The following is a 26861-nucleotide window of genomic DNA, read 5'->3' on the forward strand; positions in this document are numbered from 1 at the left end:
TTGTAAATTTTAATGTGTACATGAACTAATATTATTCAATCTTTAAATTATTATTAAATTTTTAGCAAGGGCTTATAGTTGCAGTACTCACCTCTTAATCCATAAAGTTAAGTAAGTGGATTCAAATAAGGCGAAGAATGAAAGGAATTAGAATTTTCTAATTCCTTTCATCCTTACCTTATTTGAATCCACTTACTTAACTTTATGGATTAAGAGGTGAGTACCGCAGCTATAAGCTCTTGCTAAAAATTTAATGAAAACTTAATGGTACTTTAAGCATTTGGTAAATTAATGATTATTAATTCCTTTGTTTGTTTTGTTACCTCATTTCAGAATTGCCTTTACTTTGAATGTAATAATCTTTTTTTTAGTTTGCAATAACAATTTTATGCATAATTTTAGTATATACGCATATTTCTATTATTCTTTCCTTTTATAATTTTCTTACATATTTCATAACCTTGTTTTCTCAGTGTGTTGTAAATGTTTGTAAATAATATATTATTGTCATTTTTTGTGATTAATATGGATTTTTATTCATATGCTTTCCTAATATTCAAATAAAGATAATCAACCAAACATTATTTATGTGCATATAAGTGTTCCTAAGTCTATCTTAAAAAATCCAGTAAAATGGAAATTTTAAGAGGACTAACTGAGAAACTTGCAACACCATATCTCTTTTGATGACCTTATCATTCAGTTCTCTATTGACAGCATCACTGAGCACATCACAATTCAAATACTAACAGTAGCATCAGCTGCCATTCTGAAATATCAGCTAAGAAATTGACAAGTCATAAATTATTGGTGAAATGAAGATTGCAGAAATGCATAAAAAGAGAAAAACAATGCATGGAACCTATTCCACATACACACTACCGATAAAAACAATTTAAAGCAAAATCACATTTTATCAGGAGGAAAGCTAAAATACTGATGTCAGCTTGATCTGGAGAAAAATATCAAAAATTAAATAGTAAATTTCCTTCATTATTTATAACTCTGCTCAACTGGAATGGGCAGGATCTCCTACCCCTATAAAAATTGGAAATGCCCTTGGAGCTATATTCTCTGAATTGTCTGCCTCAACTGCATATAATCCATTTCAAAAAAATTAAAGCTATAGCTAAGAAATCCAAACTAAACTTCAAAGCTACCTCTCATTTGTCTTATAACCAATCATTTATATTCTCTGAACTGCAGAAATCCATAATTACCTCAAGGAACAGTGCTGCTGCTGGTCCTAATGGAATTTACCATGCAATGTACCATCATCTCAATCAGAAATCACTATCTGAACTGCTGATCTCTGCTGATTCACTACTTCTGGTGCCTTGCATTTATTGAATTCAGTTATGTCAAGAAAAGTTACCACAAATTGATTCTTGTAATTAGAGTAATACCATATTACAATTCCCACCATTTTTATAATGCTAATGTCATTACTTTCATCAATAATTAAACTAAGAAGTCTATTTCCTAAATGAGATTTTACATCATCCCTGAAATGTGGTGCTATAACATTGCATATTATTGAAATACATTTTGTTCTTCACAGTTTGAAGTCCCTGTATTCCCTGCTGTCTAAAAAACAAAATTTACAAAGATCATTCAAATGGTCAATTACCATTGATGTACAATGCACAGCTATGAAAAATACTATGATGCTTTCTGCTTTTGCACCTTCTGTATTGCAAATTTTCTTGAATGGGAATATACTGGCATTCTCAAATTAGGAAAATGCTCATTCTGTTCCTCATAACTATAGACCAATTTCTCTTACCAGCTGCCTGAGCAATATTCTAGGGAAAAAAAAAGAAAAAAAAAAAAATGGTACAATGCCAACACACCTGATACCTTGAGTCCCAAAACCTGATCAATAATAATCAATTTAGAAGTATACCAAGAAAAATACCAAATCATGAATGGGAACTAAATATTTTGAGATAACTACAAATAAAGTGAATGTGAAATTGTTGAAGATAAGTAAATAAGGCAACTGGGACTGACGAAATCTATCCAATTACAGGAAATCCCTGGTATCTGAATATTCATTATCCGAGTCCCTGCAGTTCTGAGGATTTAAAAATTAAAGAATTAAAGGAAGCCCTTGATAGCCTCCGTAGCCAGGTGGGCAGGAACAGCAGTGCATGGCACATGCTTCCTGATTAGACCAGGGTTCAAGCCCGTGACCACCAAATATGGAGGATGCAGAATGTCAGGGAATAACCACCGCATATCCCCCAGCCCAGATAAAGGGTGAGGGTTGGCATCAGGAAGAGCATCTGGCCAAAAAAATTTCATGCCAAAACAGTATAAAAAAAAAATGCTGACCTCATATATATATATAAAATGGGAAAAAGACAAGGACAAAAAAAAAAAAAAAAAAAAAGGAAGCCCTTGAAAAGATTAACCAAGACTTGAATATTTTTGTGAGAACGACCCTCTCCATGATTGTGCAGCAAACGTAAGTGCAAAGTTAAAGATATAACTAAATTATGACACAATTTTATCTGAAAAAAAAAAAAAAAAAAAAAAAAAAGAATGAATTTTGTGAATGAAGTTTATTGAAGTGTAGCTTCAATAGACTTTACTTAACCTTACGTTGTTCGACATATTATAATAAAAATGTGTAATAAAATAATTCTCATTTTTCAGTTCCTTCAGTCCATTTTTTAATATGTAAAATTATGTAGTACACATTGCAAAAATTTGGTCCCTGTTTTAAGTGAATTTTCTGGAACCAATTATCCTCAAATAACAAGGACCCCCCTGTATATTAAAAGAACAGCAAAAGAGGTAAGTATACCCTTGGTCATAATTATGAGAGCACTCTTTGATTTAGAAGTGATCCCTATATATTGGAGATGTACAAGTGTCTCTCCTGTTCACACAAGATGGATCAAAGGGCAAAGAGTAATTATAGATTTGTAAGCTTGACTTCTGTTTCAGGGAAAATAATGGAATCAGTGATCAAAAATAGTAATGCAGGATCATCTTGACAGGAATACAATTAAACTGCAATTGCAGCATGGATTTATTAAGGGGAGATCTTGCTCGACCAATATGATTAGCTGTTATGACGCAATAACAAAGGAACTGGATGCAAAAATTAAATCTGGCATCACATACTTAGATTTCGGTAGAACTTTTGACACTATTCCACATGAAAGACTGATGTACAAACTGGGCAGTGTGACATTAGATTAGGGATAAGTGACTGCTGAGAATAAGAGGATGGTTGAGTTGGTAGAACACAGAGGTTGGTTATTAATGGTTAATGTTATTAGTGGAGCCCCTTGAGTTTCAGTGCTTGGTCTCATTGTTTTCAATATTTATTAATGATACTTATGAAGGAATATCAGTTTTAATGTTCAAGTCTGCATATGATACAAATGTTTGTAGGGTGGTTAATGGCAAGAATCAGGGACTACTGCAACAATTCCTAGAAAAATTAGGCAGATGGGCTGAGGAGTGACAATTAAGGTATAACATTAAATAAATGCAAGGTACTGTGTATGGGAAGTAGTAATCCTAGAATAACATATTTTCTACACTACTGTAGTGGAAAATTTAAGAAAAAGATATAGGGGTAATTGTAGTCTTACATGAATTTTTTGGAGCAGTACAGACAGGCTACTAGAACAGCTCACGGGGATTTTACCAGCAGAAACAAGGCGGCAATTATCAAGTTGTATAAGGGGATAATTGCCTTATATAAGGCCTCGTAACAAGGCACACCAGCTCATATCAAAAGACACAAGCTGATATGTTTCCATAAGCAGTGGCAAACAGTTGTCTTTGTTGGATCCCAAGGCCACACTGGAATAAAAGTGTGTATTACACTGCCAAATATCCATCCAGCATAACCCCTACAGTTTTCTGGTACTGTTTACTAATAAATAGATCCAATATATGGAGAATATGTAATGAATAATGGGGATTTCTATGGCAAGTTCAAACAAGCTTTTCCAATTTAAATATGTACTAGACTTATGGTCCTTCAGCTTCTGTACAAAAAGACCACAAGAAGAAATCCTAGCCAAAACCTGAATAGGTCATACTGATCTTATCTGCCTTTGTCTTCTTACAAGAAATGATTATACACATCATTCCTCTACATTATACACATCATTCCCAGTAAAGCAAATACTTATTGAATGTACTTTGTACAATACTGCATAACTCATTCATTCAGTTTTCTCTGAAACCTACAGGAACCTTTTTCACTTGGCCATAATAAGTGATGATGCAAATCTCTTGAAATTTCTTTTTTTCTAAAACAAATATTGACAGGTATAAACATGTTGCACCTATCAATGTAGTCTAAACTACATTGATAGGTGCGTCATGGCCTAAGCATGCTCTTGTGCTAAAAACTCCCATAACAAGAAAAACAACATTAACCAAAACTTCTGGAACCTCCTCTGTTGCCACTGTATAAGCTTCACCACTCACTTTTCATTATGCAAATCTGCATAAACTTTATATTAGCTAAACCACCCAATGCTTCCAAAAAAAATTTATTTCTGTGACAGTATTCATCAGTGCAGTGCTTTTCACTCATTCTTTAATTCAGTGTAATATATTTCACTACAACATTCACTGTGGATGTAGAAACACCCAGAGCATATGCAAGATAAATTAAGGATTCACTCTCTCATGCCTGTATGTTATATTGTATTTTCCTTCAAGACTAATCATCTTTCCCCCCCTCCCAAACCCAACATTGGTAGTCTCCCATTTGCAGCAAAGACAACAGCAGGGCCTGATAGGTGCCCATTTTCTTTTTAATTTTTTGAAAACGTTTTAGGGTTTTTGAATTCCGCTTGAACAATGCCAACATTTCATTTTTTCTTAATGGATTGCAATACTTATTTTATGTAACTTTAAGTCTTAAAAATATATTAAAATTTTTAAAACATGTAATGTGTTTTACATCTTTTATTTTCAAAAATAATCTAGTTTTCTATAATGACTACTCTTATACCATGTGAATATTAAGATAGCTTATTTAGCTAATAAGCTAAATCCCTATACATTAACGAAATGTTTTGGGAACCTTGCTGGAAGCCATCCTGAGACATTTGGCATAAGGAGGCTGGAAACAGCTCACGTATAGTGAGACGTTACCTTACTAAAACGTTACCTTAATGTATAGCGATTTAGTTATTAGCTAAATAAACTATCTTAATATTCATGTGTATAAGAGTGGTCATTATAGAAAACTAGATTTCACAGAAAACCATCACATAACATCCTTTTCCAACTATATCAGGAGTCTTCCATTTTTCAATTTAAAACACCAATAAATGCATAAAATTCAAAATGCACATGCTCATATGTCTGCTTATTATGTATATAAATATTATTAAAAAAATTTAAAAAACATATGTATATTCAATACCATTAGTTACTTCCATTTTCAGGCATATTTCAAAATTTATTTTAAATTTAGTGCCCCTCACAGTGCATGAAACAAACTACACGTTCTTTCCTGCAGAGTAGCATCCATTTTGAGAGAATTCTGTTTTTCATGTTGTTGTCTTTATGCTGTTAAAACAATAATAAATCTGTTAAAGAAAACTAAGATGGTGGGCAAGGAAAAACAAGTAACCTGAATTTAAAGTACTGGTGCTTTTTCCAGTACCTTGTCATTCCTCATGCAAAATCCAAGTAGTTGCAAAACTGGTGACAAGTCACCCAACAGGTTCTTGTGCCCAATTTTTATATGAAAACTATAAGAATCACCTCAGAAACTATTTTTTTTTTTTTTTTTTTTTTTTTTTTGTTAGTTGTTGGCACGTTGGTTTCTGTGGCCATAATGCACCTCCCAAGGTTTTTGCACTACTTTGATCCAAGCCAGAGGCGGGATTCGAACCCACAACCTTTGGCTTGCCAGGCAGGCACTTTTTACCCACCTGGCTAGCCCGGTCAGCCAGAAATTATTGCAATAAAAAGTTTGACTATTTAGGAAGGGTAGAAAATATTTCAGAATTTTAATCATCAGTTAACAGTTAATGCAGAAATGTTATTTCAAGGAGCACCTGTGAGGTGCCTCACCACCATAATTATGTTAAATAGCACTAGCACCTTTAGAATCACTGCTTCTTAGCCATGAGACTGCAAAGATAAAATCAGACTGATGAAGAATGTGCAACATGAAATGCACTATAACACATGTCCAATATGCAAATAAAGGTAGAAATACTCTATATTGTGTTGGGGGAGGGGTTAATCACAATATAGTACCCATTCTTAAATGTTTACTTACTCTCTCTCTCTCTCTCTCTCTCTCTCTCTCTCTCTCTCTCTCTCTCTCTCTCTTTAATTTGGGAACTTAGTTATTGAGAACTCAACTAGCAAAACGTTTGTTACTTCATATAGCATTTTACAAAATATTCAAGGTACTCATTTAACAGTATTTATCAGAAACAAGTTTAAGTTGTTTTAATCTTTTAAAATGCAACCCAAACTGTGCTACCATCTCTGTCCACATTTCCACTGCTGTCTCAGAAAGTGGCTATGTACCTCTTCAATACATCACTTGAAAATCTGTAAAGATATTAATTGGAAGCTGAACTGGGCACCAAAGCATGCTTAGCCATCCTTTAGGCATCTGTAGTGGTGCATTAGAAATAAGTGGCATATATATTTCAAGGGAGAAATGCAATTTATAAATAGCACAACAGGTAATTCATGGTAAATATTACTAGAAATAAATATGAAATTTCTAATTTAATTTTAAAACTTTATGTTTATGAATTTCTAGTTAATTTTAAAACCTTACCTTCATGAATTTCTAATTTATTTTAAAACCTTACCTTTATGAACCTCCCCTAAAAAGTGCAGCAGTGCTTTTCGATTACTGTTCCAGTAACGGGGTAGCTCATTTCTAAGCGGATATTTGCAACACGAAATTTCGAAGGTCACCTCCATACATCCTCCCCAGACATAGTTATAATCTTGCATGCCGCCTGAAATAGTGGAAATAGTAAATGAAGGAGTGAGACAGCCTGCATCTAGCTGTAATGTCTAGTAAAGCATGTTTGAACAGGAATAGATTTTAGGCTGTTGGAGGAAGAGGTGCAAAGTCAATAGAGGGCCCCCACCTACCAGCGTCTTCCTAAAGAAGATCCCCTCTTAACCATTTCTTGGAGGACCCCCTTTGAGGGAGGGGCAGCTACTGTGTATAAATCTGCCTATGAAACCATTTTATGTCAACCTACTGGCTTTTTCGTTGAACATACCACACATCAGCCACTTAGCAGCTAATATTATTATACCACAATATTCTATCCAAAACTAAGCACAACTGGTGCAAAAGGGGGGGAAAAATCCACTGCCAATGTGAACTTATACAAAAAAGAGCTACGCCTTCATAATAGTTGCAGACTCTCTGGACTCTACTGAGTGGCACTGACTTATATTCAAACCCAGTTCATGATCCAAAAAGTTTTAAAAGACACTTAATCAACACCCAAAAAAAAATAAATGTATCACAAAAATCTGCTGAAAGCAATCTAAACAGGATTTGAAACAACAAACAAACAAACAGCAAATTGATTTATTCAATCCAGAAGAGAGGAACATGAACAAACTGTTGAGCAACATTTGTGCAAATTTGTTATACATAACAGTTTTTAAATCTTGCACTTTCTTTTTGGAAGTTTATTACTACAGCAGATGATTCTCACTTAGTCACAGGCATTTATACTACAAAGTAGGGCTCGGTAAAAATCTTAATACTGGTATTTCGGTATTTTTAATTTATGAAACTGGGATACCGGTATTCCAAAAAAAAAAAACATTTTTTGCAATAAATTTTGATGACAATTGGGTGCAATAAAGTAATGAAAAAACAAGTAATCACTTGAATTCACGTTTTAAATCAAACTTTTATTATAATAATAAATATTCTAGCAAAAAAAAATTAAACATACAGTTATTCTAAAAACAAAAAAATAAGCATCCACACTACCTGTCCGAATAAAGTAAGCTTTTAAGAAACAGTGTTATCGTTTAAACTGGATCTAATTTTGATACATATTTAATTAGCGGCAGAAAATGTCCTTTTGGATTCTGTACTAGTTGGTGTTTTGCAATAGTAGTAGACATGTACTGTGATAGTAGTATATGAGTTGCAGTTTAACCCCCCCCACCCCCCATTATTCCCTCATCTTCAAAAAATCTTATTTCCTTTTTATCAAAAATAAAAAAATATTTCCTTTTTGACTTTTTATCGCACTATATCCGTATTAACGAAAGAAAGGATCTGATGGTTAAGCTTGGTGAGGAAACCAAATCTAAGTTGTGGGGTGGGGTTATTTATTTATTTAATTTTTATTTCCCTGTACCTTAGTATCACCGTCAGTGGCCATTTTTATGATTTTAGTATAGCAGCTCCCCTCAAGCTACCTGACTGCATTAAAAAATGAGAATTTCCAGGAGCTGAGGGATATCCACCCCCAACACACACACACACACGTGTGTGTGTGTATGTGAACTGTCAGTTTCTCAAGAGCAATGACACAAATATAAAACAAAAGTCATTTATCATACAAATCTACAAATACATAACTGGTGTTCATTTACATCTAATCTATTCATTTTTCTCATTTAATCTGTTAATATATGCTATAATTTCCATAAAATATCTCTCAAGTAACAATCTCAACTCTCTCTACAGCTTCAAACACTAAACTAACTCAATCTTAATCACTTCCTCATTCTCCTAATTACCAATATCAATTCTCTTCACAACAGCAATCCATAAGTCGCTAACTTAATGCTAACAGTTCCATGTAATCTCTTTTAATTTACCAATATCAATTTTCTTTACAACTTCAACCAATACACCAACTCAATACTAAACATTTCCTTATTTCTCGTGTTTCTTCAACTTCAACCTTACTCTAAAATAAACTCCCACTTTAAATACCATTTCCAAAACAACACAGTTCAGAGGACTTGCCTTCATTTTCTTTCATGGGATTCCTTTGTGCGGGTTCCTTCCACAGAGTGTAGTGATGTCTCTCTCTCCTTGGTTGAACTCTTGAGAATTCAACTCTCTTGGGATTTCGATTTTTTTTTTTTTTTTTTTTTTTTTTTTGATTTGGTAGTTGTTGGCGCATCGGCTTCTGTGGCCATATTGCACCTCCCAAGGTTTTTTTGCAGTACTTTGATCGAAGCCCGAGGCGGGAATCGAACCCGCAACCTTTGGGTTGCCGGGCAGGTACTTTACCCACTCGGCTAGCCCGGTCGGCTTTGGGATTTCGAGAACAGTTCTCTGTTAACACTGAAGGAAATTACCACAGTAGTGGTAGAAGCCAGGGCACCATCTGACTGGCTTGTTATTCAACTTCCGGATTAACTTCTAGCACAGGAACATGCCCAGCGGAACTCTTCACTGATGGACACTCCCGGACCCGAACCCCTATTTTGGCACAAGCACCTTATTTATTTCCTTGTCATTTATTTATTTATTTATTGAATTGATTGCAAGTTAGAATCGCCCCCTTGTACTATTTTATACGCAAACTTATGTGCAAAACCCAGAGGCGTTTGCACATATTTACATATCTAATTTAAACCTGACCCAATCACAGTGTTAGTCCTTAAACTCACTCTTCTTCTTTTGGTGGGAAAAACAGAATATTTTTCCCAGACAATGAAATGCTTTCATCTTTTACCTCAAGATCACCTGTTCACAATACCTTTGAACTGCTCCATACCGACATCCTTTCCCAAAATGCACTAAGTGTCGCATCCTCAAATAGAGGTGCAATAGAGGGATTAAACTATTGTTCAGAAGCTTTCAATTTTAACCCTTCCACATCTGCCATACCGTTGTTCACCATATTCCTTAATTGGGCTACCAGGCCTACTGACACTAATAAAAATATTTCTGTAATGATGTTTTCATTATTCCTTAAGTGTTTTACTTCCACACACACTATACTTACTAAGAGAAATATATTTGTAAGATTTTATGTTTTAGTTCCATGACGTTTTCAACTTTCCGTTGCATTTGTACTGTGTATAACAATCCTTCATTTGAAAATTCAGCAGTATTAATGATTTATTGTTGTTGATTTTATAATCTTCATGTGAATAAATCGTGGATAATTATTTTTTAAATTAGTACCGAAAAACCGGTATTTTTGTATCAATACCAGGATTTGAATACCGGAAGAAAATAACCAGGATCCCAGAATCTCGGTATTGTAAGCCCTGCTACAAAAGTTATGGAGAGTCTCTAACAAGAGAGAGGATTCTTGTTCGAGACTCTTATTTTGTTCGGTGAGAAGGTATTTTGCCCAAAAGTAAACTTCGTGACATCCAGCCTTCTATTACTCTCAAAATTTGGTATTTGAGCCTCCCAGTTCTCTCTTCTTATTTTTGTGAAATAAGAAAAAAAATGAAAAAAACCAGTGAAAATATACCTTCCCCATTAATTTTACTTATTCCCTTCAAGGCCTTATATACCTTTATTTGGTGCTCCCAAAGATTCCAGTTGCCAAGATTTGCAGTCTGCATCTAAGCCATCCTTCATACAAACATCAGTTGGTTCCCCCACCCTCCCATCGCTGATGTGGTTACCCTTTTTAGAAGCCATGGTTGGATTAACACATAAGCTAAACAAGCTACAGCTTAGGGCCTCACATTATAAGGGGCCTTGCTCTATCTTAAAAATCCTTTTTTAATACTGTCACAGGTGAACTGTAAGAGAGAGAGAGAGAAGGGCCTCATACATGTTATAGCTTAGGGCCACAAGTTTAAATTCAGTCCTGCTAGAAGCTAGCTGTCTTCTTGCAAGTGTGGCCTCCAGACCTGAACACAATATTCTAAATGTAATCTCACCATTGTCATATACAACGAGACAATAACAAATGACAACCTTTTCTCTACTTGCAAAGGTCCTATATATAAAGAGAGGGAGAGAGGACACCATTTGCCTTCCTGGCCGCCGATTTAAACAGCATGCTGGAAGGCTCTTCTATTCTAATACTAGATATTTGAGTCCATCTTTACTCCATTTGACCCTGGGCATGTTTTGCCACAAGTTAATGATAGTGCCGAGAGAGAGAGAGAGAGAGAGGTGCCAACAAGTAACCAAGTGAATTGAAGAATGCCAGCAGAAATTTAAAAGCTGTAAGAGTTAGTACTGGCACTACTTGGAGGTATACTGTTCCTTTGATGAAGAAAGGTATGATTTTTCCCAAACAGATATCAGGATATTTGGAAGGACTGAGCAGGCAGGGTTGCTACTGAACATAGCTATTGAGTAACTGATGTGTATGTAGCATGACTTAGTAGGTATTGCAAAATATTTCTTTACCTCTTAATATGATACTTTGTGATCTATCTTATATTTTTGAAAATACTCTTTTTTTTTTTTTTTTGTTTCCATTTAATACATTCTTTAGAGAAGGCAGAATGGTTACCATGACAGTAAGGACAGCTTTGCTTCAGTGTTACAGCTTGTAGGTATGTGTTCTTTTGATCTACAAGAAGCATAAGTAGCTATACCTCTGCAGACTGTTTGGATCTACAAGAAGCATAAGTAGCTATACCTCTGCAGACTGTTTGAGAATGACCAAATTTTTAGCACCTATTCCCTGGATTGGGAATATGTGGTTGTACATGGCATTTGAGGTAACCAGTTTTTATAGTTTTGGGTAGATTTGTTGTTTTAAATGCGAGTGTCCTCCATAGCCGAGTGATCAGGAGCAGGAGTGCAGTAGCACACGCTCGTTGAGTAGACTGGGGTTCAAGCCCCTTACTACTAAATACAGTTGATCTGCCAACCTGCACTGGACCAGCGTGACAGATTATGGTCCATTTCCCTCAACATAAAATTGTTGAGGAGGCTTTCATCCTATAATGGGTTGATAATTGCTGCAGTTTACTTTTTTTTTCTCTTTTTTTTTTTTTTTTTTTTTTTACACTGCCCAAGTAGAACAGGATTTCCATTTTTTTTATGACAATTCTTTTGGCGTATTCCACATTTTGATCACTTAATTCACAGACAAATTCATCCTCCAATACAATTAACAGATCCTGTTCTGATATTACCTCTTTAGAGTTCAAGTTGGAATGTGGGGTTACCTCATGAAAATCCTCCCACCAAAAGTAGATATTTTTAATAGCCTCTCAGAATGACAATTTTCAGCCATTTCCACTAATAAATCTCCAGATCTTAGTCACCAAACCATTTTTGGAGGAACAGCCAAATTTTCAAGACATTTCTGTATCAAAAATGAGAAGAGCTTACTTTACTTTTTTTTGTCTCTTGGCATAGGATGTACAGATAGTTCCCGACTTTACGAGTTAATTTGCTCCTAGCGTGCACTCGTAAAGCAGGAATTTATTTCCCTTGGACATAAATAGGGGTTACGTTCTCAACGATGAAATTAGTTATCTAATTAGTTTGTTTAAACAATGATTGATTTATCCAAAGAATGAAAACATAGCCTGTAAATTCAAGCAAATTATTCATGACTTAAAAATGTTACAGAATGTTTATTCTTCATCATCATCGACTAAATGCACACTCATTGATTTATTGCACAAGGAATCGTCTTCTTCAGAAATGCTTCAAGAGGTGTTTGTTTCCAAAATAACTTTCTCTTTTCTTTATAAATTTCAATAGCATGCATAAGCATTTTTTAACAGAACGCACAAATTGCAACTAACACGATTTGCGCGGAGTAACAAATTTAGGAAGATTAATAAAAGGAATGAAGAGAAAATTCTGAAAATTTATTTATGATTTTTATATGAGTGGCACCTCCGTAGCCAGGTGGGAAAGAGCAGCAGTGTGCAACACAAGCTTCTTGATTAGACCGGGGTTCGACCCCATCACCACCAAATACGAAGGATGCGGAAAGGTCAGGGAATGACCACCGCATATTCCCGGAGCAATATGGCCTTAGTTGCTAATGCTCCTAAAAATCAAATAACAAAACAAATTTTTATATGATTGAAGATTTCAGTAAAGGGGTAACACATTTCACCATAATAACAAAAAAACAACACAATTCCAGCTATTGGTATTTTCGCAAATGCAATAACATTGAGTTTACTACCCGTTTATAATTGCTTGCAGTAACAGAAAAGCCCAATAAACTGAAAAGTGCAAATTTTTTTTGTTTTACGGTCGTGACCTCCAGAAATCAGAAATGTGTTTCAGAAAAATATCACAAATCATTCAAAATTGATTCTTATAACAGAACATATGATAATGATGAAAATGTAGTGCAGTTTAATGATTTGAATTGGTAACTAATACAATTTACACTATAAAAATTATCTTTTAGAGAGTTATATAGCAAAAATTTCAACGTCCGAGGTTGTGGAACGAATTACCAAAAAACGTGTTATTGGGTTCACATTGCGATATTTTCACGATTCGATGCTGTCTCTGGAACGGATTAATGTCGTAAAGCGGGGCACAATGTACTGTATAGCTATGTGTGTGGTTTGAAATGCGGTATTTATGAATGTTTAACATTCATATTTTGCAATTAATGTTCATATTTTCGATTTTGTTGATAGTTGATACTTGAAAAAAAAAAAAAAAAAAAAACCTCTTAAACCCGGGATCTCAAAGTGGAAACTGCCTGTATTTAACTCGTCGTGTTTATCTGGATCTGGATCAAAAGATCCATAGGTGGACTGTTTTGTGTTGTCAATCATTGCTCCTTTTCACTCTGGGAAGGTGGTTTTCTTCTCCCAGATTTCCAAATTGAGCAGTGCTACCAGTGACTAAGCAATAAGAGAAAGTTAGCTTTAGTGTGTTAGTAAGTTAGTCCTATATACAAGAAGAAAGGTGTCTTTCCTTTCTGTTATATAAGCTAACTTCTTTACTTTAGAAGGGCAAAATTAAATAACTCTGTAAATTAGAAAAATAACACTATAATGTAATCAGCTGCTCTTTAAGAAAATCTCTCAGAAATCACTATAGTCACTTGCTTGACACTTCGGGCCTGTTGAGAGAATCAAGCACTGTGCAGTCATTGAGTACCTTCATTTAAAGGGATTGTCACTAAAAGAAATTCACAAAGACATGCAGCAAACATTAGGGGAATCTTGTCCTTCATATGTCATGGTCAAAAACTAGGTTGCCGAATTCAAGCGTGGACAAGACAATATTGAAGATTCACCCTGTAGTGGGAAGCCTGTTACCATGTTGACACCTACAAATGTGATGCCATTCATGACATGATTATGCAAGACTGCAGAATAACATTGAAGCACATTGAAACAACATTCAGTATCTCCCATGAACAAGCTTACAATATTATGGCAAGTGTTTTAGAAATGAAGATTTCTTCGAGGTGGGTCACTAAAGCACTAAATGAAGATCAGAAGTGGAAAACAGTGATGTCATGAAATTGTGCAGCATTTTGAATGTAATGAAGCTCAATTTTGGGGGGTGGTATGTCACTATGGAAGAAACATGGGTGCATCACTTTGACTCCGAAACAAAAGAACAATCAAAAGACCGGAAGCATCCCCTCCCCCCTTCTAAAAAGTTCAGGGTGGAGATGTCGACTAGGAAAGTCATGGTATATGTCTTCTGGGATGCAGGAATGATCATGGTTGATTTCCTGCAACGAGGTGCCACTCTCAATGCCGAGTATTATTCTAGCCTAAGAGACATTTCCACAAGGAATTTAAGCTCAAGAGGTGTGGGAAATTAACCAAAGGAGTCACCTTGCATCACAACAATGCACCAGCGCACACAGCATTTGTGATTCCAGCAACACTGTTTATTTGGTTGAGTTTGTTTCCTGGATAACCTTTCCAGATTAGTGACCAGCTATTATAACATGCTTTACGGATAATGTGTTTGTAATCTGTATATGGAACTAGAAGTCTGTGAAACAATAGTTTCTGGTTGTTTGGCTGCAAGATCTGCTCTTTCATTGCCAGCTATTCCAGAATGTCCAGGGATTCAGCAGAATGTCACAGTTTGGTTCGACTCATTACAAGCAAGTAACTTGGAATGCATTTGTTTTATTATAGGGTGAGAGGAGTTGTTACTACTAATTATAGCAGTGACAGCACTGAGTGAATCAGTGTATATTAAAGCAGGCGTAATTAAAAGTTCAGTAATCAAAACAAGAGCTAAATTTATAGCATAAAGCTCAGCAGTAATGATACTGCATTCTAATGGTAATAAAACAGAAAGGTGAATGAAGAGAAGATTGCCGTAGCACCTACCTGAGTCTCTGTTTTTGATCCATCTGTATATATTTTAGAGGCCTCTGAGCTAGAAGAGAGTTTCATATAATTGATTTGAATTGGTAACTAGTGATATTGGAGAGGGACAAGAAGGTGTTCTTCTCCCACTGTTGGAACTAGTCATCGTAATTTGAAGGAATATTTGCCCAAGGTGGATCAGGAGGTGTCATGTCCTGCAATATATATTGCTGATTTCTATATTCCATGTTTGAGTAAGTTCTTTAAGTCTAAGTGGAGCAGGTTAGTTTTCATTTGGTTTAATGTTGTAAAATGACTCCCATTCAGTATTGTACAGGCATCTCCAACTAGGGTGAGAAAGAAGACTGTGAATTTTTGTGGCATACATCAAAAGTAGCGTATTCTTCCGAAGATGTAAGGGAGATTCGTGAGCTTCGATGTAAAGGTTCTGAACTGGGGAGGTTCTGAAAACCCTCTAGAGAAACTCTCAGAGCTCTGTGCTAGATCGTATTCAATTGCTCTAAAGTAGTTTTTCTCGCAGTCATACACTGGAGATCCATAGTCTAAGTGGGACCTGATGAGAGCTCGATAAAGATGGATCAGGATATGTCGATCAGCACCCCATGACATGACACCCACACACCGGAGGATATTCAACTTTTTCAAACAGATAGTTCAAAGATAGGCCACATGTGCTTGAAAGTTCAGTTTCCTATCCAGTACCAGGCCAAGAACACAGACATTGTGAACAAGAGAAATTGAAATGCTATTGATCTTTAGCTCAGGATCGGGATGAAGTGATCGTTGTTTGCAAAAGTGAGTAGTGGTGGATTTCTGTTCAGCTACACAATGGATACCATTGCATAAGGTCCGCAATTCTATTCTGGCAGGAGCAATTTGTAACCGTCTTTCAACAGTATTCATACTTTGTGATTGGCAAGATATGGTGAGGTTATCTGCATACATGTATATTTGGATGGTTTTTGGAAGTTATTCCAATATGTTGTTGACCCGAATTGCAAATAGGGTAGCACTCAGTATGGAACCCTGTGGGACACCCTCTTCTTGAATGTGAGATGCTGACAGCACATTTTGATATCAGACTTGAAAGGTGCGTAACCTTAAAAAGTTCTGGATGATTTGAGGAAGGTAGCCTCTCAGCCCCAACTGATGTATTTTTTTAATAATACCATGACACCAAGTGGTATCAAATGCTTTCTAAATATCTAGATTCACCATCACTAGATGTTGCCTCATGACAAAAGTGTTATGTATGTTGGATTCAATTTTGAGTAGTAAATCTAGGGTAGATCTATTTTTACGGAAGCCATATTAGTGATCAGAAAGGTTTCAAGAGTCCAGAACTCAGGTGAGCCTCTTATGCACCATCCTTTCAAAGATTTTTCCCAAATAGCTTGTCAATGATATTGGTCTATAATTCTCAATTAGAGAAGGATCTTTACCTGGTTTTGGAATAGCACAAATATAGGAATGACACAATGAGAAAGGATATGTATTTTCTGAGAAGATCCGGTTATAAAAGAGTAATAATATGTAGAGATCAGCTTCACATAGATGCTTCAGCATACTGTAGTGAATGCCATCTGGTCTTGCTGCACTATTTGGAGATTTTCTCGAGGATTCTTTGAGCTCAGCTATTAGTAAAGGGCTGGTTATACGGAAGTGAGAATCTAGTTGAAATTTTAAGTTTATGACTTACTTCATCAGTTTTAATGCATTGAAAAAAAAAGGTTACATAAGAAGAGGAGGCAGAAATGTTATAAAAAGATTCTGCTAAGCATTTGCAATATCAGTTGTGCACGGTAGGTCCTACCCATTCCATTGTATTATCGGAGATTGCAGCAATAGAAATTTCCCATTGAGCGCTTGTATTTTTTTCCATATAATTCGAGTGTCAGTACTTTTGTTAATAATTGATGCAAAGTTAATCCAGGAGACAAGTTTTGCTTTCTTCCTAATTTGTCTTGCTTTGGCTCTGAGTATTTTTGTAAAAAAAATCAGATTGGTGGTAGTTGGGCATTTGCGGAACTGGTTCCAAGCATGGTTTTTTCCTACTTTCACTTTGGAGCAATCTGCATTCCACCACTGATTTTTGTGTACACACTTGCACTGGTCCGATTTTGGGATGGAAGTTTCTGCTGCAGATAATATATGGCTGGTAATGTAATTAGTTACATCATCAATATGTTGTTGAACATATTGAGTGTTGAGTAGGACACAAGTGGAGTAGTTTTCCCACTCTGCTTTATGAAAGTTCCAAGAAGTATGGCCTTTAAGACATGACACAACCTGTGTTTGAATTGAACTGATAACAGGAAAATAGTCACTGTGGAATGGATCCAGGGCTGTGCCAAGCCATTTTGGTACCTGAGGCATGAATGAAATATATTGCCCTCCCCTAAAATATTTAAAAAAAATTTTTTTATAAAAAAAATGACTTATTTAAAATACATTTCTGGTACACATTTTAATAAAAATAAAAGAATGATAAAAAAAATAAAAACTGTTTAAAGTGATTTTATTCTCATAAGCAGTACTGTATTTATTATAAATATATAACAAATTTATTTGTGTCATTCATTTCAAAAATAATATTATTATAATACTTGAAACAAATGTTTCATAAAAATATCACAAATTAGAATACTTTTAATTATAAATAAACAATATTTATTTAATAAATTAACAATAATATATTAAAGACAGATAAGACTGCTTTTATATGTACAGATTAAAATTTTATTTTGCGAGCTTTGAGTAACAAAAAGTCATCAATAATTTAGTCAAAATTTTGATTACATATGGTCCTCTCAATTGACAAAATGGCCATATCAGATAATTTTTCTTGGCTTATAATGTTGACCGTAAATAATTTTTAATAAATTTCACTGGTGCCCCACTGGTTGTCACTGACAACCAGTGGCTCCCCGCCATGGTGTTTGCCCCAGATAGCGCTGGCACACAGAGCTGAGTGTCTGTACAGTGGCACAACAAAGATTTATCTTGCAAAAGCAAGATGATAAATGGATTGGAATAATCAAAACATAAAATCGAAAACGTTTGCAATTATTTAATCTTCCTTTTGGCATCCCTTTCAGCTTTTAACCTGAGGCAAGAGCCTCGTTTGCTTCAACCTCGGCACAGCTCTGAATGGATCATTCAGCACTAAACATTCCATGCTTGCAAAATGAGATGTTGAGCAGATGGATAAGTCTATGGCTGAAGAAGTAGTACCTGTAGATAGTTGGAGAGCCAGAATTTAGCAGTCAGGTTATGGTTATCCAGGAATGTTTCAATTAATTGGCCTCTCCTGTCCATGGTGGAAGATCCCCACAATGGATGGTAGCTGTTGAAATCACAGAATAAACAGACAGGAGGCAGTTGTGCAATTAGATTGTCAAGTTCAGTCTGGGAGCAAGGATAATTTGGCGAGATATAAATGGATGCAAGGGTTAATGATATTCCCATTGCTATCCGAACTGCTACAACTTCTAAGGAGGTTTGTAGTTGGAGATGTCTTGATGGTATAGTAGATTTTACAAGAACAGCTACCCCTCCATGAGCAAGACCATCAGAATCTGTCTCGCTGAAACATGGTGTAATTTTTGAATCTGAGAGAGACTTTTGGTGATATAAATCTTTCCTGTAAGCATACACCTACTGCATTTGTTTGAATAAGTAAATCACTAAAGTCATCAAAATTACTGTGTAATCTTCTACAGTTCCCTTGTAGGAATTTATTCCTTGTTTGGGTTTGATTGAGGAAGATTGATCTGACTGTTTTTTCTGAGAAGGCTTCAGTCTGCTTTGTTTTAATTTTTCCTTCCTGGAAAAGGTTGGGCATTCTGTTTCTATGGTATCATTAGCATGTAATTGTAATACTGATTTGTCATCCTCTGGTTGAATATCAATTTCCATTTTGCTATTGCATGGTTTTGTTTTTTCCTGGTTTTCAACAATGCTGATTTGATTTTGCTGTTTTGGGCAATGTAGAGATAGCATCAGTTGGGATACTGATCAGCATACTGCTGGTCTCGTTGACTGTAAGTTTCTTTTTGGATGGTTTTTTTTTTTTTTTTTTTTTGTTTTGTTTTTTAGGAGCATTAGCAACTAAGGCCATATTGCTCCGTGATATGCGGTGGTCATTCCCTGACCTTTCCGCATCCTTCGTATTTGGTGGTGACGGGCTCGAACCCCGGTCTAATCAAGAAGCTTGTGCTACACACTACTGTTCCTTCCCACCTGGCTACGGAGGCGCCCTTTTTTGGATGTTAGCGCAGTTTTGGCCGATGTGGAAAAAGAACTGCTTGGTTCTATGGAGACATCTGTTTGTGTTGCAAATGAGCAGCTACTTCTGGTGACCAATGCTTATGATCGGCTAGGCATGGTTAACAGTGCTTGATTTCTTGCTTCAGGATATGTGACTTTATGCTCCACTTTATATTTCTCGATTTTTTTTTCCTTGTTTTCCAAGCTTTAGAAAATGCAGGATGGCTTCCTTTACAATTTGGGCAAGTAGGAGAGGAAGCTGTACACTCTCCTTGGAGCCACAAATAGGAGACAGCATCGCCTCAGCATGCAGTCTGTGCACAGCCGTATTTCTGGCACTTAAAGCAGCGAATGGGATTCAGGATGCAAGGTTGAATCTTGCAGTTTAAGTAACCTGCTTTAACAGAAGATGGAAGATTCAGAGTGCTGAACATCAAAATAATGGACCTGGTTGGTACTAGGTTGCCACCCTTTTTTGGTCATTATTCTCCGAGCATGTGTCACCTTTTGTTCGCTAAGCTCTTGTACTATTTCTTTTTCAGAGATAGTTAGTAAGTCCCTTTCACTGATAACGCCTTTAGACATGTTCAGAGTGTTATGGGGCATAACTACACTGAAATGTTGTTAATTTTAACAATTTTTCTGAATGAGATGTTTTTGAAGTTACAATTAAAATGTCTCCAGATTGGAGACGCTTCACCATTTCAGGGAATCCAACAAAAGATTCTAAACATTTCTGAATCAGAAAAGGCAATAGCTTGCCGACAGGTTGTGTGGATGGCGAGTGCATTATAAGAAATGTTGGCATATCTGAAATCTGGTTTCCCGTCCGAAGTCTCTTGTTGCTCCTTTTAGCCCTAGAAGAGGGAATTCCTTCTCCCAGGTTACCGACTGAGCCTCGTGAAGGCAGGAGTGGTGCCAAACAGTGGCCAAGCGATCAGCAGAAGAGAAGAGAAGAGAAGAGCAGTACATTGCTAGCGATAGCAGTAACACTGAAAGCAGGGTTAGCAGTAACATTGCTAGCGGTGAAGCAGTGATTTTGCAAGCAGTGAGTGGTGGAGGGTTTATTAAAGCACTAGTACTCACCCTAGGAAAACGCTAGAAAAATCACTTGGCACTCAGGGCCGCCACAGCATTGGAGGGAGGAACATCGCCAAGCCTGCACCAGACCCTCGGCTGAATGGAAGCTGACTCGAGACCCAGGCTTAACAGTGATCACACTTTTTATGCCATACGGAGAACAACATAGCCCGTCTGCCATCGCAGAAGACAATATCCCCATTTCACCACAAAGTGCAAATTCTCTGAGCAAGCAAGACAAGCTATGCTGGCTGATCCCAACAGTGATCAAAGTGATCAAAAAATGGATATAATAATAAATTTTCTGTTTATACTCCAGGATTACCACACAGTCAGAAGAGCTCACAAAGCAGAGAGAATACAAGAAACAGCACCATATTCAGCAGTAACGGGCTTGAACCGGGTTACTCAAGGCACGTGTACTTATGCACCCGTGCGCTTGACCACTTGGCTACGGCGGCCTTTTCAACTACATTTCCAGATGGAAGAAGAAAGAGAGAAAAAAAAAAAAAGTATGACACTTTACGACTCTTCAGACGATTTTAATATATTATGTTCTTGATTAAAGCACGTGTAATTATGCACCCGCAAAGCCTGACCACTCGGCTACGGCGGCTTTTTAAACTACATTCCAAGATGAAAGAAGAAAGAGAGAGGAAAAAAAAAAAAAAAAAAAAAAAAAAAAAAGTATGACACTTTACGAATCTTCAGACGATTTCAATATATTATGTTTTTTATACTCTGGCACGTCCACCAGGTTAGTGGAGTTCTCAATTTAATCGTATTTAGCAGTCACCCCGATCCACTCAAAAAGCATGTACAACAGCACTCGTGCCCTGACCACTTGGCTAAGGCCGAACAACAATTTTGTATTGAAATTAAATGTTTTGGATGTTCTTATGAATGACTTCAGCACTAGATTTGAAAACATCAGTACTAGTTCTTCAGATTTTGATTTTCTATTTGGAACTTCGCTGGAATTAATTAATAAATCTGACTTGCAGAAGGCTGCTTCGGACATTGCATTAAAGTACAACAAAGATATAAATGAGTCAGATATTTCAACAGAAATCGAAAGTTTCAAAAATCATGTTTTATCAATTCTGCAGGATATAAAATCTGTAACCCCTTTACAACTTCTCCAATTCATTCATGAATATTGTCTAATCGAATCTTATCCAAATATAGAAATAGCGTTACGAATTTTTTTTACTCTGTAACTTCTTGTGAAAGGTCCTTTAGTAAACTTAAATTGATTAAAAATTACCTTAGATCAACAACTAGACAAGAACGACAAATTAACATATCGATTATATCCGTTGAAAATTAGGTTGGCGCCTCTGTAGCCATCAGCAGCAGTGCGTAGCACACGCTTCTTGATTAGAACGGGATTCGCGCCAGTGACCACCAAATACGGAGGATGCGGAAAGGTCAGGGAATGACCACCGCATATCCCCGGAGAAATATGGCCTTAGTTGCTAATGCTCCTAAAAACCAAATAACAACAAATCAGGTTGCACAAAACAAATGATAAGATTGATGATTTAGCTTCGGCAAAAGCGAAAAAAATTCGATTAAAATAATAACATCTTCATTGTATACTTTTATTTTATGTTATAATGTTAAAAGTACTATTTTTTGCAATATTTTGTTTCCGTGATTTTATACTAGATATAGAGGGTGTCTCAAAAATATTGGTACAAATGTTTAGGGGAGGTAGGTAACATCTAAAGGAATGTGAATCGCATAGGAACCCATAACCGGAAACGTCACGGGAAAGTAGTAGCAGAGGCATAAGAAGCAGAAATGACACAAGACAATAATTAGTGGCAAACATTTATTTGACATTATATTAACAATGGAGTACGAGATGGATGCGTTTCATGATGTTACAACAGATGCTCGAAGGTTCCACCATGACACGCGATGCATGCGTGACACCGACGCAGCATGGATTGGCGGACACGGTCGAACACACCTGGAGTTCCTTTGACAGCAGCAGCAGCGTAGACCTCACCACGAGATCTATTTCCGTCTCAACAGGCGATTCATACACGATAGATTTGAGGGCTCCCACAGAAAGAAATCAAGGCTCGATAAATCAGGTGAGCATGGGGGCCAGGCAACGGCCAATCCATCGACGCCCAAAACACCTGTTCAAATGGTCACGAACACACCTTCCATAATGGGCAGGCGCCCAGTCATGTTGAAACCCAAATGTTGCATCTCACATTTGCTGGAACATCGTCAAGTAACCCTGGTAGAACTTGTTCAAGAAAGATCCGATATTTAGCGGAGTTCATGCGGGACGGTAACAGATATGGGCCGACTAAGCAGTCACCGACCATACCCGCCCACACATTTATTGCGAAACGATGTTGTGCCGCATGGGAGCGCACACCATGTGGGCCCTCTGCTAATCCATACACTAGGTGCACGTCTGCCAGCTCACAGTTCGTATATCGATGCATGCTCTTCGTGCGGCGACTACTGCTTGAATGAGTAAACCAGAAATTTCCCTCTCGCAAACTGATGAACAGCGCCGTGTACCGACTTACGGTGACGTTTCCGGTTATGGGTTCCTATGCAATTCACATTCCTTTAGATGTTACCTACCTCCCATTAACGTTTGTACCAATATTTCAATATTTTACAATTGAACTGTGGTACGCTTTTAAAACATTAATCACAGTTCAATATTTTACAATTGAACTGTGGTACGCTTTTAAAACATTAATCACAGTTCAATATTTTACAATTGAACTGTGGTACGCTTTTAAAACATTAATCACAGATGCCTTGAATGCGTATATACCATTAAAAAAATACTCCACGAGGAGGGTTCCAAGTTGGATGACTAGTGAAGTTGCCGCATTACTTGAGCAGAAAAAGGTGGCATGGAAAGGTTACAGAACAATAAAAAGTACTGAAGCCTATAACAGCTACAAGGTGATGTGTAACAGAGCCACAGAAAAGGTTCGACAGGCAAAGGCAGTTTATGAGAAATCACTAGCAAACAGAGCAAAGAGGGGGGGGATAAAGAATTCTTCACATATATAAATGCCAAGAAGAGCAGGACAAACCAGATCGGACCTTTACGTAAGGGAAAGGGGATAGTAATAAATACACCAGCTGCCGTTGCAGATGAACTCAACAGTTATTTTGCATCGATATTTACAAATGAAAAGCCTTTTGTGGCAAAGGGAAATTGTGGGAGCGAAGTTAAAAAATATGTAATTAATGATATTGAAATTTCGCAAGATTATTTAATGAAAAAACTTTCGAGCCTACAGACCAGTAAAGCTCCTGGAGTTGATGGAATATACCCTATAATCTTAAGAGAGGCGGCAAGCGAGTGCATTGAACCATTGAGGCTAATTATGCGAGCATCATTAGACTCTGGGGAGATTCCCTTGGATTGGAAAAGTGCAAATGTATCTCCCATACATAAGGGTGGCTCTAAAAGTGAAGTTGGAAATTATCGACCTGTCAGTCTGACTTCAGTAGTAGGGAAAATCATGGAGGCAATGATCAAGGGTGGAATTCAGGATCATTTGGATCAAATTGAAATTCTCAAGGATACTCAGCATGGTTTCGTAAAGGGAAAATCATGTTTAACAAATCTGGTTCACTATTTCGAAAGGGTCACTCACGAACTGGATTTAGGGAATAATTTCGACATTGTTTATTTAGATTTCAGCAAAGCTTTTGACTCAGTCCCACATGAGCGGTTGCTTTATAAGCTGGAACAGGTTGGAATCACTGGGAAAATCCTTAGATGGATAGAAGGATGGCTTCAGGGCAGGAGGCAGAGGGTTGTGATAAATGGCTATTCCTCAGATTGGGTTGATGTAAGAAGTGGGCTTCCCCAAGGATCAGTATTAGGACCACTGTTGTTTTTAATTTTCATAAACGACATTGATGAAGGGATAGAGGGCATGATGTCTAAATTTGCAGATGATGTTAAAATTGGGAGAGTAGTTAATGATCACTGTCAAGCTGAGCTTCTTCAGACAGACCTAGATAGACTTCAGGAATGGTCAGAAAAATGGCAGCTGTGCTTTAATCCAACAAAGTGTAAGGTATTACACCTGGGAAACAGTAATCCCAAAAAAACTTATTCACTTGGTGGAGTTCAACTAAACCCAGTACTGGAGGAAAGGGACTTGGGTGTTACGATACGGTGAGACATGAAATTCTCTGAGCATTGTAAACAGGTTGCAAGGAAGGCCCATGGTGTCCTATCGATGATCTATCGAACTTTTGCAAGTAGAGATAGGGACGTGATAATCCCATTATATAAGGCTTATGTTAGACCACACTTGGAATACTGTGTTCATGTATGGAGACCGCACCTGAAGAAAGACATCGAGCTTCTTGAAAGGGTGCAAAGAAGGGTAACTCGCCTGGTGAGATCGGCAAAAGGGCGTCCTTATGAAGAAAGACTTCGAATATGTGGGTTGCAGAGTTTGGAAACTAGACACCTTAGAGGAGATTTGATTGAGGTGTTTAAGGCTCTGAGAGGCATCAGTAAAATGAATGAGGACAAAATTTTCAAGATTATAAATGATGCTAGAACTAGGGGACATAAATTCAAGTTACGGGGGGAAATGTTTAGATTGGACTGCAGGAAGTTCTATTTTAGCCAGCGAGTTGTAAATTACTGGAATGGGTTGCCTTCATGGGTGGTAGAGGCCGACAGTTTGGGGAAATTCAAAGGTCATCTGGATAGTACTTTCGGGTAAGGGAAGTGCATAGGATGATAGGTTTAATTTCCTTTTTATTTATTTTTTATTTATTAATTATTATTATTTAGTTATTTATTTATTTATTTATTTATTTATTTTTTGTTTTTATCATTGTTTTGTTTGGATTTTTTTTTTTTTTTTTTTTTTGGCTGGTGCAGCATAAGCCATAGGCTTTCTTGCACCATGCGGCCGTTACTAATACTAATATTTTTGAGACATCCTGTATAAACATAATCTATTTGTGATTTTTTAAATTTCTTTGTAGTTACAGTATATGTATTTTATTTGTAGTATATATACAAACAGAGTCTCGTACATTTAAATGAATGTTTTTTTTCTTTGATATTTTGTTTTGTTATATTCATTATATTATTTAAATTATTTTATTAATAAATACTAGGCAGCTCACCCCCTGCTCGCTGCTTTTGATAAAATAAAATACTTAAAGCTTTCGACTATGTCTCTTCCTCAGCTATGAATACATAAAAACGTTACTATTTACAACATCAGTGTAGATACACCATAGACAACTCTTAAAGAAAAACTACGATAGTAGTGTAAAAGGCATCATTTCATCTGTATCTCAACATTGTGCTCATCCTTCGCAACGAGTTACCATGTTTTTTTTTTTTGTTAGCCCATCGGCTTCTGTGGCCATAATACACCTCCCAAGGTTTTTGCAATTTACTCTGATCCAAGCCCGAGGCGGGATTCGAACACGCGACCTTTGGGTTGCCAGGCAGGCACTTTACCCACCTGGCTAGCCAGGTCGGAGAGTTACATGTATTACACTACCTCGAATAAACGTCACCTTTCTGCTCACAGGGCATGGGCCATTTAATGCAAAACTATGTAGCTTCCGAATCACTGAGGATCCCCGTTGCCTCTGTGGCCACGAGGAAACATGGCAACATCTCATGTATGACTGCGACCAGTATGAGGACCTGCGATGCAGGCTCACCACTGCTATCACCTACTTCCCGCAGAACATGGAACAGCATCTTCTCGACTCAGAACAAGCATACAAAGCCCTTACCATTTTTGCACAGAAACTCTTTGCTAGAAGGCGAGCACTTATAGCAAACCACCATGCACAGCACCCAGAAGCTGATGATGAATCTCAAAACCAGGACTAGAGAAAACCGGAATACACAAGAAAACTGTACCAAATAACCCACAACCACGAACATGACCATCATTTAGCCTTGTTCACGAGGGAACTGACAACCAGGAAGACCTACGTCTGAACCAGAGACAACCTGACACAGGACTTGATTCAGGTATGACCCTGCGACTGGGATCTGACTCCTATATTGAAATAAAACACCAAAGAAGATCCGGGTCAGATCACTTGGACCCCCACGTGCTCACAACTGTCAATGCCTGATGGCGATCTGTACCGGGCTCCCTTGCCTGGTACCTTTACTCCCTTTCCCCTGGTGGGGAGGAGGAGACAGTCTTGTCTCCTCTCCACCCCTGCCAACCCTGATTCTTCTCCTGGTGGGGCTTGAGCCTGCCTCACTGAAAATC

The 26861-nt window shown here is 37.0% G+C and overlaps 1 protein-coding gene across 1 annotated transcript in view; it reads right to left on the reverse strand.

The window, feature by feature from the left end:
* LOC150085959 (carboxypeptidase D-like) overlaps positions 1-26861 on the reverse strand; it is a 325596-nt gene that overhangs the window by 32492 nt on the left and 266243 nt on the right. The window contains exon 7 of the mRNA XM_090374305.1: positions 6828-6980. Coding sequence (XP_090230431.1) covers positions 6828-6980 — 153 coding nt within the window. The remainder of the gene's footprint in view (positions 1-6827; positions 6981-26861) is intronic.

The sequence above is a fragment of the Mastigoproctus giganteus genome, chromosome 5 (genome assembly GCF_048544385.1).
Source record: "Mastigoproctus giganteus isolate SK-2022 chromosome 5, ASM4854438v1, whole genome shotgun sequence".
Classification (NCBI taxonomy): domain Eukaryota; kingdom Metazoa; phylum Arthropoda; class Arachnida; order Uropygi; family Thelyphonidae; genus Mastigoproctus; species Mastigoproctus giganteus.